The sequence below is a fragment of the Nomascus leucogenys genome, chromosome 17 (genome assembly GCF_006542625.1).
Source record: "Nomascus leucogenys isolate Asia chromosome 17, Asia_NLE_v1, whole genome shotgun sequence".
NCBI classification, from domain to species: domain Eukaryota; kingdom Metazoa; phylum Chordata; class Mammalia; order Primates; family Hylobatidae; genus Nomascus; species Nomascus leucogenys.
This window is the reverse complement of record NC_044397.1, coordinates 70219456-70236108: the sequence shown is the minus strand read 5'-3', so window position 1 is coordinate 70236108 and position 16653 is coordinate 70219456. Positions and strand designations below refer to the sequence as shown.

At 36.7% G+C, this 16653-nt stretch overlaps 1 protein-coding gene across 1 annotated transcript in view; it reads right to left on the bottom strand.

Moving 5' to 3' along the window:
• Window positions 1–16653, bottom strand: part of LOC100606199 (dpy-19 like C-mannosyltransferase 1) — a 108533-nt gene that overhangs the window by 51554 nt on the left and 40326 nt on the right. Inside the window, exon 7 of the mRNA XM_030795781.1 lies at window positions 8642–8699. Within this exon, the coding sequence (XP_030651641.1) occupies window positions 8642–8699 (58 nt within the window). The remainder of the gene's footprint in view (window positions 1–8641; window positions 8700–16653) is intronic.

Here is a 16653-nt window from a genome sequence, read left to right as displayed (position 1 = left end):
GATGGATTATAAAACATTGAACAAAAAAAACCCTATGCATATATAATAAAAGAAAATGGCAGGAGAAGGGATTTATCTTTATAGAACAACATTAAATGTAGATGAAATGGCAGAATTAGAAAATTACTATTTGCAATGGCTAATGTAATAACTAATTCAGGCAAGGATCATCAGTGGATGCATAATCAGTTGGTAAATGTTATGGGGGAAGAGGATATTCAGGTGTCTCAAAGTATCATCCCTCATTTCACCTATTAATTAAAAGAAAAAAGGGCATTTTTATAATAGAGACATGACAGATACCACCTTAACCACGTGATTTAACTTAGTAAATTCAATAACAGGACAAATTGGTTTTGCATGCCTCCAGAGGTAATGCAAAGCAAAAGACACAACATCATATGTGCCATATTATTCATTAAAATGTCTAATCTGGCTGGGCGTGGTGGCTCACACCTGTAATCCCAACACTTTGGGAGGCCGAGGCAGGCAGATCACGTGAGGCCAGGAGTTCAAGACCAGCCTGGCCAACATGGCGAAACCCTGTCTCTAATAAAAGTATAAAAATTAGCCAGGCGTGGTGGCACACACCTGTAATCCCAGCTACTCAGGAGGCTGAGGCATGAGAATCACTTGAACCCAGGAGGCAGAGGCTACAGTGAGCCAAAATTGTGCCACTGCACTCCAGCCTGGGCAACAGAGTGAGACCCTGTCTCAAAATAAATAAAATATGAAATAAAATGAAATAAAATAAAAGTCTTCTAATCTGAATCTATTAACGAGGAAACAATCAGACAAATCCAAATTGTCAGACCTCTGCAAAGTAATTAGACTCCTCAAAAATGTTAATGCCATGAAAAGACAAAGAGAAACTGTTTGAGATAAACTTTTCCAAACAAAATGACAACTAAATGCAATGTATGATCCTTAATCAGATTCTGGATCCAAAATAAAAGCATCAAAGAATTTATGGGAATAAACTATGAAAATGAGAATATGGGCTGTATTAAGGTATTACTGTGTAATTATTAGTGTGAAATTTCTCAAGTATGATAACAGTATTGTGATTATGTAGGAGAATGTCTTGCTTTTAGGCAATATATACTTAGGTATTTAGGGGTGAGGTATCATCGTATCTGCAGCTCATTTTCAAATGGATTAGAAAAATGTCTGTGTCGGTGTTTGTATAAGAGAGACAGCAAATGTGTCAAAATATTAAAACTGGTAAATGAAAGTGAATCTAGAGCATTTCTGTAAATTTCAATTTGTTCAAAATAAAAAACTGGAGAAAAAACAGTAGAGAAAAATGCACTTTTGTTGTACTGCCTTTTTAGTACAAGATTTACAGTGAAACTAGATACAGCCCAAGTGAAGATACAGAACAGCTGTTGGCTCTACCATCACACCTGGGAACAACTGCATAATTTAGGTAAGGATCTGCCATAGGCAGAGAGTCTTTGCTGGAACCAAACAACTTCTAACCATATAAATAAGAATCTGAAAAAGGTACAAACACAAAAATGAGTATTTGTTGTGACAGCCACCCCTCCCGCAACCTGGGATGCACATAGACATACACACACATGAATCTGGCAGATAAAGAGGAGTGGGGGAGAGTCAGAATTCTGTGAGATCACAATCTCACACAGAGCTTGGTTTCGGGGCCTTGGCACAGCTGAATCTGGAGATGGATTAAAATTAACTAAAAAGCTGAAAACTAACCCCTTCCCAGTTTAAAGAGTGGTAAGATCAAAGGAATCATCCCGAGTTAAGCACCTGGAAAATTGGAGACTGAGACAGAGAAAAAAGAGATCACTGTAATTCATTTGAAACTGGAAGTAAACTAAAACAAATTAAAACTATACTACTGCCCTGCTTGGCAGGGCTTCATGTGGGATGCAAATTCTCAGTCTCTCTTCCTAGGTGCTTGACATAAAAGAAGATGTTCCCTTTTTAGGGAAATTGAAGCAAAAATGATTATCTAGTTCAATCTTTTTCTTTTACAGAAATTGTCTTGCATAAAATAAAAAGCTATGAGACATGGAAAGTAGCAGGAAAATATGACCCATTATCAAGAGAAAAAAACAGTCAATGGAGTTAAATTCCCAGATAATGTAGGTGTTGGCATTAGAAGACTGACTTTAAAATAACTACAATAATTAGATTTTAAAATGTATAGAAAAATATTAGTGAGATGAAGAGGTAGGAAATTTCAACAGAAAAATGGAGGCTCTAGGGAATAAATGGAAATTCTAAGAAGGAACGAAGGAAGAAAGGGAAAGAGAGGGAGGGAGGGAAGGAGGGAAGAAAGGAAGGCAAGAAGGGAAGAAGAGAGGGAGGGAAGGAAGGAAGAAAGGGAGGGAGGGATGGACATTTACCAGATAGTGATAATAGCAGACTGCATGCATCAGAATAAAGCACCGCCAACTCCTAGACATGGCAAGAGAAAATACCCAAAGGGAGGAATAGAGAGGGAAAAAAATGGGAAAAAAAGGAACAGTGTCAAAAATCTGTGAGATAGTATTTTTTAAAAGTAGAACATACATGTAATTAGAATCCCCAAAGGAGAAGAGAGGAAGAATGGGGAAAATAAAGTATCTAAAAAGAAGATCTTGGCTAGAAATTTTCCAAAACTGATTAAAAATAAAAACCAACACAGAAAACAAAAGTGTTCAATGAACAAAGCACGTCTAGGTTTACCACCATCAAACCAATAAAAACCAAATATATAATGAAAATCTTTGAACAACAGAGAAAAGACACATTACATTCAGAGGAACAATAATAAGAATTATAGCTGACTTCTTATAAAACAGTGGAAGCCAGAAGATAATGGAATAGCATCTTTAAAGTGCTGAAAGGGAAAGCTATCAACCTATAATTCTTATTAAGCAAACATATATTTCAAAAAATGAAGGCAAGATAACATTTTTAGACAGACAAAAACTAAGAGACTTATTGGCAGATCTTTATCACAATGCTAAATAAAATTCTTAAAACTAAAGAGAAATTATGTCAGACGGAAATCCAGATCTGCAGGAAGAAATTAAGAACACCATTGAGATGCAAACTGAAATGCCCAGTTGTGAAGGATGACTAGGAGTTAATTAGGCACAGGTCAAGATGAGGGGCGCAGAGGCGTATACAAAGCACAGGAAACAGCATGTGCAAAAGCCCTGAGGAAGGAAAAGGAATAGTCCTTCCTGGAAACAGAAGAAAGAAGGGCCAATAGGGCTGAAGCAAAACAATCAAAAATAGCCTGAAGAGTGATGTGAGACAAAATCAGAAATCCAGTTGGGCAAGGTCATAAAAGATGTTGTAGGCTACTTTTCTATTGTAGACTGCTTCTCAAATTTACATCAGCAGATATGCTGCTAAGATTAACACACTCTGTTTTTACTGAAATTTTGAAGTTACTGTAAGTTTAATAAGTTCACAAATCCATAGACACACCAGTGAATAGCCTTCACAAAATTATACATCTTGTACTTACACTGTTTCCCAAATTCATGTAAAACATAATTTAAATCATGTCACTCTACTAGTCCTCATCCTCCAGTGGCATTCCATCCACTCCAAATAGACCCTATAATGACCTACAGAAATCTGCTCCCACTCCTACCTCCAATTATTAACTGTCTGATCTTACCTGCTATCACTCTCTGCTCCTCCTTGCTACTGCCCAATATTCTCCTGCTTCAAGGTAGAAGATTATCCCACATCATTCACATGATTGTTCACAAGGATAGGAGTCTTTGTTTTACTTGCACATCTCGAGCATCAAAAAGTACCTGGAAAGAAGGGACTTTCTTTCTTACCAACCTTACCAAAACCTTACCAACACTGGAAAGAAGGGAAGAAAGAATGAAAGAAAAATGAAGAGGTCCACAAATTGGCAAGAAAAGGTCTCTGCACCTTTCATTTGTAAAAGATAAATTATAGTGATGTCTTCTTTGAAATGCTACTCCCCTAAGAATTTCGTGTTTGGAGAGATTAATGGGGAATCAGGAAACTTGTAATCCTCTCTCTGCAAAAAGATCCACAATATTGATCTGGGCAATGATTTCTTGGATAAGACTGCAAAAGCACAGACAAGGAAAGCAAAAATAGCGAAATAGGATTGCGTCAAACTAAAATGCTTCCGCACAACAAAGGAAATAATTAACAGAGTGTAGAGTCAACCCGAGGACTGGGAGAAAATATCTGTAAACCACACCTCTGATAAGGGGCCAATATTCAAAATATATAAGGTACTCAAATAACTCAATAGCAACAAAACAACTCAATTTTTAAAATGGGCAAAGAATCTGAAGTCATTTCTCAAAAGGAAAGATACAAATGGCCAACAGATATAGGAAAAAAAATGCTCAGCTTCTCAAATCATAGGGGAAATTCAAATTAAAACCACAGTGAGAAACCTACACCTGTTAGAATGGCTATTATCAAAAAAGACACATGACAAGTGTTGGAGAGGATGTGGAGAAAAGGGAACTCTTGCACACTGTTGGTAGGAATGTAAATTTATACAGTCATTTTAGAAAACCATGTAAGTTTCCTCAAAAACACTAAAAATAGAACGGCAATCCCACTTCAGAGTATATATACAAAGGAACTGAAATCAGTACATCAGAGATATCTGCACTCCCATGTTCATTTCAGCATTATTCACAATAGCCAAGATACGGAAGCAACCCTAAGTGTCCATAAAGAGATTAATAAGGAAAATGTGCTATTCATACACAATGGAATATGACACAACCTTAAAAAAGAAAGAAATTATGTCATTTGAGACACTATGAATGGAACTGAAAGAGATACTATGCTAAGTGAAATAAACCAAGCACAGGAAGGCAAATACTGTATGATCTCAATTATATGTGGAATCTAAGAGTCAATCTCACAGAAACAGAGAACAGAAAGGTAGTTACCAGAGGCTCAGTGGAGAGATGGGTAATGGGGAGATGTTGATCCATGGATATAAAGTTTCAGTTGGGCAGGAGGAATAAGTTTTAATGATCTGTTGTTCCACTTGGTGACTACAGTTAATGTATTGCATATTTCGAAGTTGCTAAGAGATTTTTAGCATTCTCACCACAAAAAATGCTAAGTTGGTGTGGGGATATGTTAACTTGCTTGACTCTTTCTACAATGTATACATAAATCAAAACATCACATTGTACCCCATTAATATCTACAATTATTATTTGTAAGTTAAAACAAATAATTTTTAAAAAATACAAATAAAATCATCTCCCGGCTGCGTAACCTTGAGCCAATCACTTAATGTTTAAGTGCTTCCATTTGTATGATATTGGGATGTTCACTACATACCTCCCATATAAGATAAGGATTAATGAGATTATTTTCAAAGTGCTCTAAGAATTCTTTTCCAAATCTTATATAAATGGCATAACCATTTCAATAATTAGGAACATGTATGTTTATAGTTTAGTCTCAGTTCAGTGGAAAAATAATTAAGAAATATGGGTCAGAAATATGTTGTAGGTCATACAAATGGTTTAATTAAATATGAACCTCAAGGCAATCCTTTCATTCACTTGAATTACTTTTGGAGGCAATCCGTTAATTTACTTTGAAGTACTTTCGGGGGCAATCCTTTCATTTACTTTGAATTACTTTTTTAAAAAATATTTATTTTTAAAAAACACAAAGTAAGGAATTTCCTCCTCATATGTGCACATCTTTATATATGTGAACATTTTTTACATAGAACAGCATCAATCATGCTTCATAATAATTTTTTTAATCTTATCATGAAAAAGATAAACAATCCTATTTCACAAAAAAAGAATTTCTAACAATCAAAAAATTGGAGAAAAATACTGTATTCAGGATTTTCTTAATACACATTCATATGCTTTTCTATCAGCATGCCAAAACCCTGCACCATCAACACATGTTGTGTGCATCTTGTAAAAGAAAACATTTTAAAGGCAAAACAAAATTGCTAGCTTTCATCTTTGCAAAAATTCTCAATTGTGACTGAGTGAAATTTACTAAAGAAGCTTGATCAATGAAAACATCTGCATAGTTTTTATTATAAAATGTATAACTTCAACATTATTGAACATTATTATAAACCCTTTTATTGCATTTCACAAGTTTCGGATTTGAAGGTTTTAAATGTATTTTAAATAATTTATTTAATAATCGATTAAGCTATTCATGCTACACATTTTATAAATATTTTGTTCAGGCAAAAATTTTCCCTTATAAAACCATATGAGGAAAAAGAAAATTTTAAAAAAGTAAACCTATGCTATCTTCACATCTAGTGCAGAGCAAACTAAATAATGGAAATAGAACTTAAATGCAAGTAACAATTCAGAACTATTCTTTGCAACATAAACCAATCACTCATGTGATCAAAATAACTCCCCTAAGAAAATAAGGTACCAATTAGTACTACCCACTAGCATTTCCAGTGAGCAATGCTCTACAAAAGCTCACTAAATACAATAGGTACTACCAGAGTAAATATTTCTGTCCATAGAAAAAGTATACACTTAAAAATCAGAAAAAAAAGGGTCTGAAAATCTCATTACCTAAAACGAAAATATGTTGAGTTCTCACCAATATTTTACCCAAAACTGCAGTTTATGCTCTCAATTTTAATGCCATTACCTGTATTTTCACAAGTAATTTTACATGTAAGTAAAATTATCTACTTGACTATTTCAGTAAAACCGAAATTCTAATTGTAATGATATTCGGTTTACCTTTTCCTAAAAAAGTGATGTCTAAGCATGCTTTTCAGCTACATCAAGTAGCTGAAAAGTATCAAAAAGACAATTCATCAGCCTGAAAAGCCAGTTGAATAGTCTGAATTCCATTGTTAAAATTTAAGAAAACTTTGTAAGGAATGATGTTCATGCCACGTGAGTATCAAAATTTTAAGAAAACTTAAGACCAAGAATAAAAAAACCATAGTATACACTGAGGGTAGCATGATAGACCTTTGCGCTTTACAAACAGTGGTCTTTCTGGTGGTCTAGGTTCCAAAATTTTGAATAACCTCTTTCCTCTGACACCTTATTGTTAACACACAATGCTTCTTTCTTCCATTATTAAATGGTTATTTCCCTATTTCTTAGGTCATTCTCACAGAACCTGTGGCTCAAAGTGCTTCATGGTCCACATTATCACAATGTGCAGGATCCATAGTCAGGAAAAGCCAAATCTTTTTTTTTTTTTTAAACACATACTATACCAATTAACTGATGTCGTGTTGCAACCAGTTGTCAAATACTCTAGCTTTACATTTCTGTGATTCTAAATACTAAGAACATATTAGCTAAGTATCCATTAGTAACTCGCTGACTAAAAAGAAGTCCAGCATCGACTCTGCATTATGTTTGGAGATTATTACTGTTATAGCACATGTTAAAACATGTGCATATTCAAATACAGCAGGCACTGAGTGTATAAAATGCATGGAAGGACAAAGTCATTTCACACAAAGCAAGCTGACCTTTATTCTTTTCTCCCTCATACAAAATTTCTCATGAAAGAAATCTAGACAGAGATGCATTAGAAATTCATTTACAACTATGATTAATCTAGAAATGTTGACATTCTGAATTTATATTAGAATTTAAACTAAGTTAATTAGTTAATAACAGTAATAATACAAGCTAACAATTACATAGCACCTACCATGTGCCAAACACTGTTCTAGGCATTTACACATATGAATTCACTTAGTCTCTGCAATAATCCTATGAGGTGGGTAACATCATTATGCTCATTTACAAAGAGGAAACTAAGGCAAAGAGAGATTAAATGACTTGCTCAGGTCACAGAGACACTAAATAGCAGTCAGGATTTGAACCCAGGCAACCTGGATCCAGAGTCTGTATTTTTTACAATACTGTTCTCTTTAGAAAGCCCTTGAACACTCAAATATTTTGCAAAAAGTACTTAAAAGAGTATCAAATGTTAATACATTAAAATAAGAATATGCTGTGTAGTTTCTGCAACAAAAAGTTATCTCTACAAAAGAAAGTTATACCAATTACCGCCTACTTCTATTATAACTAAATCATTAGCTTTCACAGTTTTAAAATTATACAAACAATTGATACTTGAGGGCAGGCGTGGTGGCTTATACCTGTAATCCCAACACTTTGGGAGACCAAGGCAGGAGGATTGCTTGAGGCCAGGAATTTGAGACCAGCCTGGGCAACATAGAAAGATTCCATGTCTATACAAAATTTAAAAAATTAGCTGAGTGTGGTGATAAGCGTCTGTAGTCCCAGCTACTCTGGAAGCTGATTCTGAGGCAGGAGGATCACCTGACCCCAGGAGTTTGAGGCTGCAGTGAGCTATGATCTACCACTGCACTCCAGACTGGGCAACAAAAAGAGACACTGCCTCAAAAAAAAAAAAAAAAAAAGAACTGATACAGTTGATACAGATCCACTATTTCATCAAATTACTAAGCCTTATATCACATAAGAAGTACAATGGTCATGAAAAGTTAACTTAAATGAATGCTAGTGTTTAAATTTTGAATCAAAATAATAAGATCAAACATTTAAAGAATGCCATTATAGATTAAATTTAAAGAATAAAACTACATTTCCAGGAGTAATTCTGAGAATAGTTTTTGATTACCTACCTCTCCATGATTGAAAAAGAAGCACAACACTGTAACCAGGCCTCCTAATCGGCTGCCACTGGAAAAGAAGAAAACATAACTCAAATAACAAAAATTCAGGTCAATCCTAAGAAAAACCTTAAAACACATAAGATCATAACCTCTGGTACTATAAAAGATTTTATAGTCATACTAGAACTCTCCTATGCTTATTTACAAAATAGTTTATTTCCTCCAAAGGATCATTAGTCAAAATAATCTTTTCTCATTTTTTAAAAATCATTTGCTACCTTCAAAATGTATAGACTCAGAAAAGCACGCAAACTGAAAGGGAATAGAAAATTCTTAGTAGTCATATTACTGTACATCACGCAAAACTTGATATTTCTTTTTATTTTCTTTAGTACCTCATATTTATTTATGTCCTTTAACATTTCTCAAACTGCTTTCCTTGGGACAGATGATGTATGTTAGGAAAAAGGGTGAGAAAGACGTGCAAGGAAAGGGATCCATGGTCATGAGGATGGAAAACCCCACACTGCCTACCTGCTCCTAGAAATTCACAAGGCACTTCCACACATTAAAGATTTAATTTCATATTTCCCAAATCCCATCCCCAAGCTACTTTTCTGCAGAATACACTTGAGGAATACCAGTTTATAGATGAAGTTTTATGTTTCATTTGTTTTCAAAAACTGGAATAGAACACAAATATCAAAGTATGACAATCAGGCTTATAACTCTGGGTAAGAAATTACAATGGTATAATCTGGTAGTTCTAACAATTAACCTTCATTTGCTCAGATAAGAGTGAAATATGTTCCCTACTGTCCCCCAAGTCTGGGTAGGGGACATAAGGCTATGTTTAGGTTTATTTCATCATGTTCTGCATCTTTACTCTTGAGGTCTTCTTACTCGTTTTAGCTCATGCTGCTTTCTCATTATTCTACCCAAATATCCTTCCTTCTTTTTCTCTATCTATAAATATAGGTATACCACAGAGAGGTCAGAGAGGAAACAAAGAACCATATGGTACAGGCATCAAAGGCCTTGTATTTACTCTTGTGATGTATGAATGAGGAAAAGAGGAAAAGAGGAAGAGACGCAATGGTCAGCAGGGGTAATCCACGTAGGGAGTATCCAGAAGAAGACAGGTAGGGCTGGGACCCCAGCACAGGTGAACTGTTTGCCTTGGCAAAAGAGAAGGAAGACTGCATATTAGTGGCAAGTACTTTGTGGAGTTTCCATGTCCCCTACAGGGCAGAATACACAGCCACTTGCTGCTAGAGAGAAACGATGGCAGCATTAAATGTTTGAGGAAAGACAGAAATGTCTGAAACACCACTCACATTTCAGGAGAGTGGTAACAGTGGAAAACACAGCGCTGCTGGGATATCTTAGGGGAACAACTGAGGCTGCAGAACACAAATCTATAGAGTCATTAATCATAAGACTGTGTGATTTTTGCCTACCAATTATCAGCCTAGACAGCACAAACGAAATATAAAGGGGCAAAGAAACCGAAGCCAGAAAGTGTCTGAAGTGATGGATCACTGAAATGAGAGCATCAGATAGAGGAGCTTAGAAAGCAGTACAGGCCAGGAAGTGGACGCCAGGGTTCTCTCCTGAAAGGTGTACCACATCTTCAAAAGAGAAGCACACAAGTGATTAGACATTAGAAAGGTTAAGACAGAGTTAATGGTTTAAAAAACAAATAAATACATTTTGGTGTTTTGAACTTACTCTAACAAGGCAAAAAATACAGAAGCTTATAGGGAAAAAAATGTGATTTTCTCACTACCCTCTCCCAGTCCTATTCACCTAAGAACATTTTAGTATGTGTCTATTCTTCCAAATCTCTCTCTCTAACCACACAAACATATATTTTCTATGTGATCATATTAACATCTCTCTGAAATTTCTTCCTTTTCTAATTATTCTAGCATAAAGATTATTCCTAATCAATATATGTAAACTTAAAGGGATTATTTTTATAGATGGAAAATACTGTATAGTACAAATATATTTATTTAGCCCATTCCATATTACTGGGCATATAAATATTTTTCAGTTTCTTGCTATAATAAAAAATGGTTAAACATCCTCATACATGTAAATATTGGCGTGTTTGTTTCGGCAGGTGGGACCTAACTGTGAGACACTTGAGTCAAAGGATGTGAGCTGTGCCTAGAAGCACTGCAGCAGTCCACACCCTCGTCACAGAGTATGCAGGAGGTCGTTCCTCCACCCCTCGTGAAGAGCTCATATGCTTTTCAAATTTTCTCCTCAGAGAGGTGAAAACCCTTTTCTCACTGCCTACTTGTACGCAGCAGCATTTTAGTGTTTTGTTTTGACAACATGCATTTTCTCTTCCATGAACTGCTTATTCATATTCTTGTCTATTTTTCTATTAGACTGTCTGTTTCCCTACTTAAAAATTAAGGTTATCAAACCTCTGACTGTCAAATGTGAAAATAACATTTAAGAGCTGTCCAAAAAAAAACACCTTTAAGCCTTGAGAGAGATGTGACTGTGATCTGAGTCACATATGGTTACAACTTCCGTTCTCAGATTATACATTAACTTGCTTTCTTATTTTTCTTGTTCAGTACAATGACAAGAGAATTAATGTCAGGCACAAAAACTTCCTGCCTTTTTTTTTTTCCAGAGACTGGGTCTCTCTCTGTCACCCAAGCTAGGGTAGAGTGGCACAATCATGGCTCACTGCAGCCTCGAACTCATGGGATCCAGCAATCCTCCGACCTCAGCCTCCAGAGAAGCTGAAAATACAGGTGTGACCCTGCCTTCGTAGTTAATAACCCCTGTTAAAGATTAACTTTCCCTGTGTTGTTTTACTTTGCTTAGATCAGGCTATAGAAAACCCATCATTATTATATTCTCTGTTAAAAAAAAAAAAGTTAAATGTACCCTTCCCCAGAAGAAATACCACCTATAACCAAACTGCTGTGACTATGTGCCAACCTGTATGAATAATGTTGTATTCCTGCTAAAAATGTCTCTGCCTCTGCCTATATAAATGAAACCTAAACTTCCTTACTTCCAAAGTCTGACTTCATTCCTTTGGAGTTGGTGTTCCTGAGTGGTCTACCCTCACACTTTGTGCTTGAATAAACGCTCTTTAGATTCTGATCCTTTTGATTATTTTAAGTTAACACATATGTGTGACAAAGTATTCTGATATAATTTGTTGCGTATTCTATCAGAAACAATTTTTAAACTTCTATGTATTTAAATATGTTGATATTTTCCTTTATTTCTTCTGCACTTCCTGTCTTGTCTCTGAAGGTCTTCCACACCTTAAAACTATAGTCTCCTAAAATTTCTTCTAATATTATTAATTGCATTTTCCACTTAGCTCTTTCTCCCTAATTTTGTTCTCTTTCAAATAGCCAATTATATTAAAATCATTTATCAAGTAAACATCCCTTTTACCAGTGAAATGAAATTCAGCCTTTATCTTAATTTCTTACAATGCTAGACTCTGTTCTACTTCATTCAACTGGCTTAATTCTGTATTTTTTTTATATCACACTATTTTTATTACTGTAGCATTATGGTAATTTTAACACATGATTTTAAAAAGCTCCCCACCCCCAACTACTCTTATTTTTAAGATTTTTTAGGTAATTCTTACCAACTTATTCTTACATATAACATCTGAACTACTGTCCCAATCTGCTCCCCCACCCAAGAAAAAATTGTCAGGCTTCTGATCAGAATGACATTAGATTTATATATAATTTGGGTTGGGAAGGGCTGTCATTTATATGATGGCCATTCAGTTGCACAGTATATCTCTTTCCATTTACTCAATTCTAACTGTATTCCTTTAAATAAAAATGTCTGGGGTCAGGCACAGTGGTTCATGCCTGTAATTTCAGCACTTTGGGAGGCCAAGGCTGGTGGATCACTTGAGGCCAGGAGTTCGACACCAGCCTGCCCAACATGATGAAACACTATCTCTACGAAAATACAAAAAAAAAAAAAAAATAGCCATGTGGTGGCGCACGACAATAGTCCCAGCTACTCAGGAGGCTGAGAGTCAAGAATCGTTTGAACCGGGAAGGTGGAGGCTACAATAAGCTGAGATTGTGCCACGGCACTCCAGAGTGACAGAGTGAAACTGTCTGGGTGACAGAGTGAAACTGTCTCAAAAAATAAAAATTTTTTTGGACAACCAATGTAAGAGTCAAGTACCAAAAGTTAAAACTTCTAGAAATACAAAGAGAACATGATAAAATCTGATCACAGTAGAAAATTTTAATTCTTTCATAATCTAACAGGTCAAGTAAGCTAAAGGAAACACTAGAGATTTGAAGGAGATAATTAACAAGCTCAATGTTGTGACTATACAGAGATTACCCATTATTTTCTTATGTCACTGGAACATCTAGTTGCAAAGGCACCTCATTCTCTGATTAGAATCTAAAACAACCTAAAACACAAGAAAGATGAGTTTTTTTAAAAAAATGACACTTGGGGAACTTAATGTAAAATTTCCTTTTAAAAATTCCCTGAACAATGAGGAATCAAAATGGAAATTTACTGACTTTAATTTTCTAAATGGCAGAGTAAAGGTAGAGAAAGACCAAAAGACTCACGAATCCAATTCCCTGGCCAGGCGCGGTGGCTCATGCCTGTAATCCCAGCACTTTGGGAGGCCAAGGCGGGTGGATCACGAGGTCAGGAGATCGAGACCATCCTGGCTAACATGGTGAGACCCCATCTCTACTAAAAATACAAAAAATTAGCCAGGCGTGGTGGTGGGCACCTGTGGTCCCAGCTACTCCGGAGGCTGAGGCAGGAGAATGGCGTGAACCCGGGAGGCGGAGCTTGCAGTGAGCCAAGATCGCACCACCGCACTCCAGCCTGGGTGACAGAGCAAGACTCCGTCTCAAAAAAAAAAAAAAATCCAATTCCCTGACCAAATCTCAGGATGAAGTTTGCCTAAGAAGTCACATACTCTCACTCAGTTGCCATACAACCTGCGAGGCTCTGAGGTTGGACAATTTCTTGAGGGCAGAGCCACGGTGACAACATTCCTTTTTCACCAAATTACTAAAATACAAGTTATGGTCCAACATCTTCCATGAATATGGGCCCAGCTTTACTTAACTAACAAAAGAGGCAGATTTTTTTCTATATACTTTTGGGAACTGCAAAGCTAGAGGAGGAGAATAAAATTTGTTTATCTCCAAGGAATGTTCTGAGTTAGAAACTGTGAAATGATGTGACTTGAAACAAATCTAAAATGGTGTTCTCCATGTCCACCCTCTCACCCCAATGCATAGAGGCTACTAAGTCCTTTTATTTTGCTAAACAGAAAAGATGCAGCAATCAGAATACCTAAAATTTTTTAATTTTTTTTCCCACTACAGTTGATCAGTTGATATTTTAGCATTTCCTAGTGGTTAAAAAAAAAAGTCTCTTCTGCAATATGACTGTCAGAAAATATGAAAGCTCCTACTGTGCAAATTTTAAAACATTCTAAGCTTGCTAAACATTTACCACATATACATCTCATTCACCTAAACCTTGATTTTTCTTAGATATAAAATGAGGGGATAATAAAAAAGCTAAAAAGGACCTAAAAATACTTTCCAGTTCTAAAATTTAAGAATTCTATAATTCTCTTCTTTCCTACCTACTACAGTTGTATAGATTTAAATCAATTATCAAGTTTTGATAGGTTTCATTAATCATTGAGATTTTTATCTCTATTTACAAAAATGATGAACCATCCAAAGTTAAACTTTTGAAGAGAAAAAAGCAATCAGAGTTCATTCAAAACTATATTAAACAACTCTTATGAGTAAGTTTTCTTATTGTTGTATAAATGCTTAAGAAAGAGAAAATGGAGAAAAATCTGGAAATAACCAAATTAAGATAATTTCCAATCTTAAATTGGAGACTGAAGGCTTGGGCACCTTCCTAGCCCAATGAAGAAATGCCAAGCAGGCCAAGTTCAGAGCTGAGAACCTTCCCCTATACTCATGGTGGCGGGGGTTGGGGGGATTCACTGGTTACTAAGTAAAGAGATAGGAAAGAAAGATGAGGAATGAGGATAAGAATCGGGAAGGGTGAGAAAAATTCTCAGTTTGGTCCTTTCCAGTCTGTTTCAAGCAAGTGATTAATGCCTTTAATTTAACTCTCTGTCAGTTCTAACAGAATTTATTTACTTATTAGATTGTGAACTCCTCTATTCACCCATGGTGCCTAGTACCAAGCCTTGTCCATGAAAGAAAGTGAAAGGGTATCTGAAAACAGAACTATTCAATCAAAAGACTGCTGGCATTCCTTTTTTGAAAGCTTGCAGCCAAACACACCACACCTCATGTCATTGTTGCTCTTGGTACTGGCCCCAATACCAGGCAGGACCATGTGTTCAGGTGAGCCTCTGCTCTGATCCAATCACCACACTCCTCAACTCCTATGCAGACCTCTCCACTGTGTGCTCCAGGCCCTTCATTCCATGGTGAACAACTACCTATCCAACAACCGCAGCCTCTTCCCAGATGCTTCCTCCTTCTGCCTAGAAATATCACTCTCCTCTGAACAAATGCTTCCCCTGGAGCCTCCCCCACAATTCTGCCTCCTAGTATCCCAGAGTCTGTCCATTTCCCTCCATCCCACCACCATCATACCAGCCCAGGCTCCCATCCTCTTCCCCTGGGCTGCTACAGCCTCCGACACCTCCCCACCCAAAGCCTGCTCCCTCTACGCTGCAGAGTGTGTTGTCTTTAACAATGAATGGACCCAATCCCACTCCATCCACAGAGCCCTTCAATGGCATCCCACTGCCCACAAGGTCAAATCCAAACACCAAAACATATCCAAAATGCCTCGCAGGATCTGGCCCCTGCATACACCTTGGGGACTCCTTTCACTATTCTTCCTACTACCCACACTCTGCTCTCCAGCTGCACTGTCCTCGTCACAGTTCCTCAAATGATAAGACCACACTGACAACAGTGTGCAGAGCAGCCTAGGAGCAAGACTGGTGAGGAACAGAGCCATATGAGCTGATGCAGAGTCATCCCAGGGGGATGGGCTGGCAGAGAAGTGGAAGGATGGCAGAGAAGTGGAAGGATGCCAGAGATACTCTGAAGCAGGACAGTAATAATAGGATTTTGTGACTCCTTGGATTAAAGAGGAAAGAGGAAAGTCATGGCTATCTCTTAGAGGTCAGACTGGGCATTAGAGTAGACAGAAGTGTCATTTGCTGAGAGAGTGAAGACATAAAAAGGGGAAGGTTCTGGAGAAAAGATGCCAATATTGCCAACCAATAACTTTCATCAATTTATGCATACTAAATAAAAATACTTATCTTTTAAATATTCATACACAACTGTTAGACCAAATGGGTTTGATTAAAGATATGTTAGCAGGCCAAGTTAATATTAATTCAAAAAAAAAAAAAATGGCCAGGCACAGTGAGTGGCTCACGCCTGTAATCCCAGCACTTTGGGAGGCCGAGGCGGGCGGATCACGAGGTCAGGAGATCAAGATCATCCTGGCTAACATGGTGAAACCCCATCTCTACTAAAAATATTAAAAAAAAAAAAATAGCTGGGCGTGGTGGCAGGTGCCTGTAGTCTCAGCTACTCTGGAGGCTGAGGCAGGAGAATGGCGTGAACCCAGGAAACGGAGCTTGCAGTGAGCTGAGATCGCGCCACTGCACTCCAGCCTGGGCGACTGAGCGAGAATCCGTCTAAAAAAAAAAAAAAAAAAAAAAAAAAGTAGTTGGAGAACTTTGAGATGGTAGAATTCACAGCCTATTTAAGATGTTTTTTGGCCAAAAATCCAGCCTGTATAAGCAGTAAATGCTTGATTTTTTGAAAATAAAGAATAAGAAAATATCATGCAAAACAATGGAAGCAAAACTGGCATAAAATTTAAGAAATTCAACTTTTCCTTAAAACAGGTGGAGGGCAGTGGAAAAGTGGAAAATTAATACAAAACGCTATTCCATTCTGCTACAGAGCCTAAGAATACTTCATAGGCAACTTGGT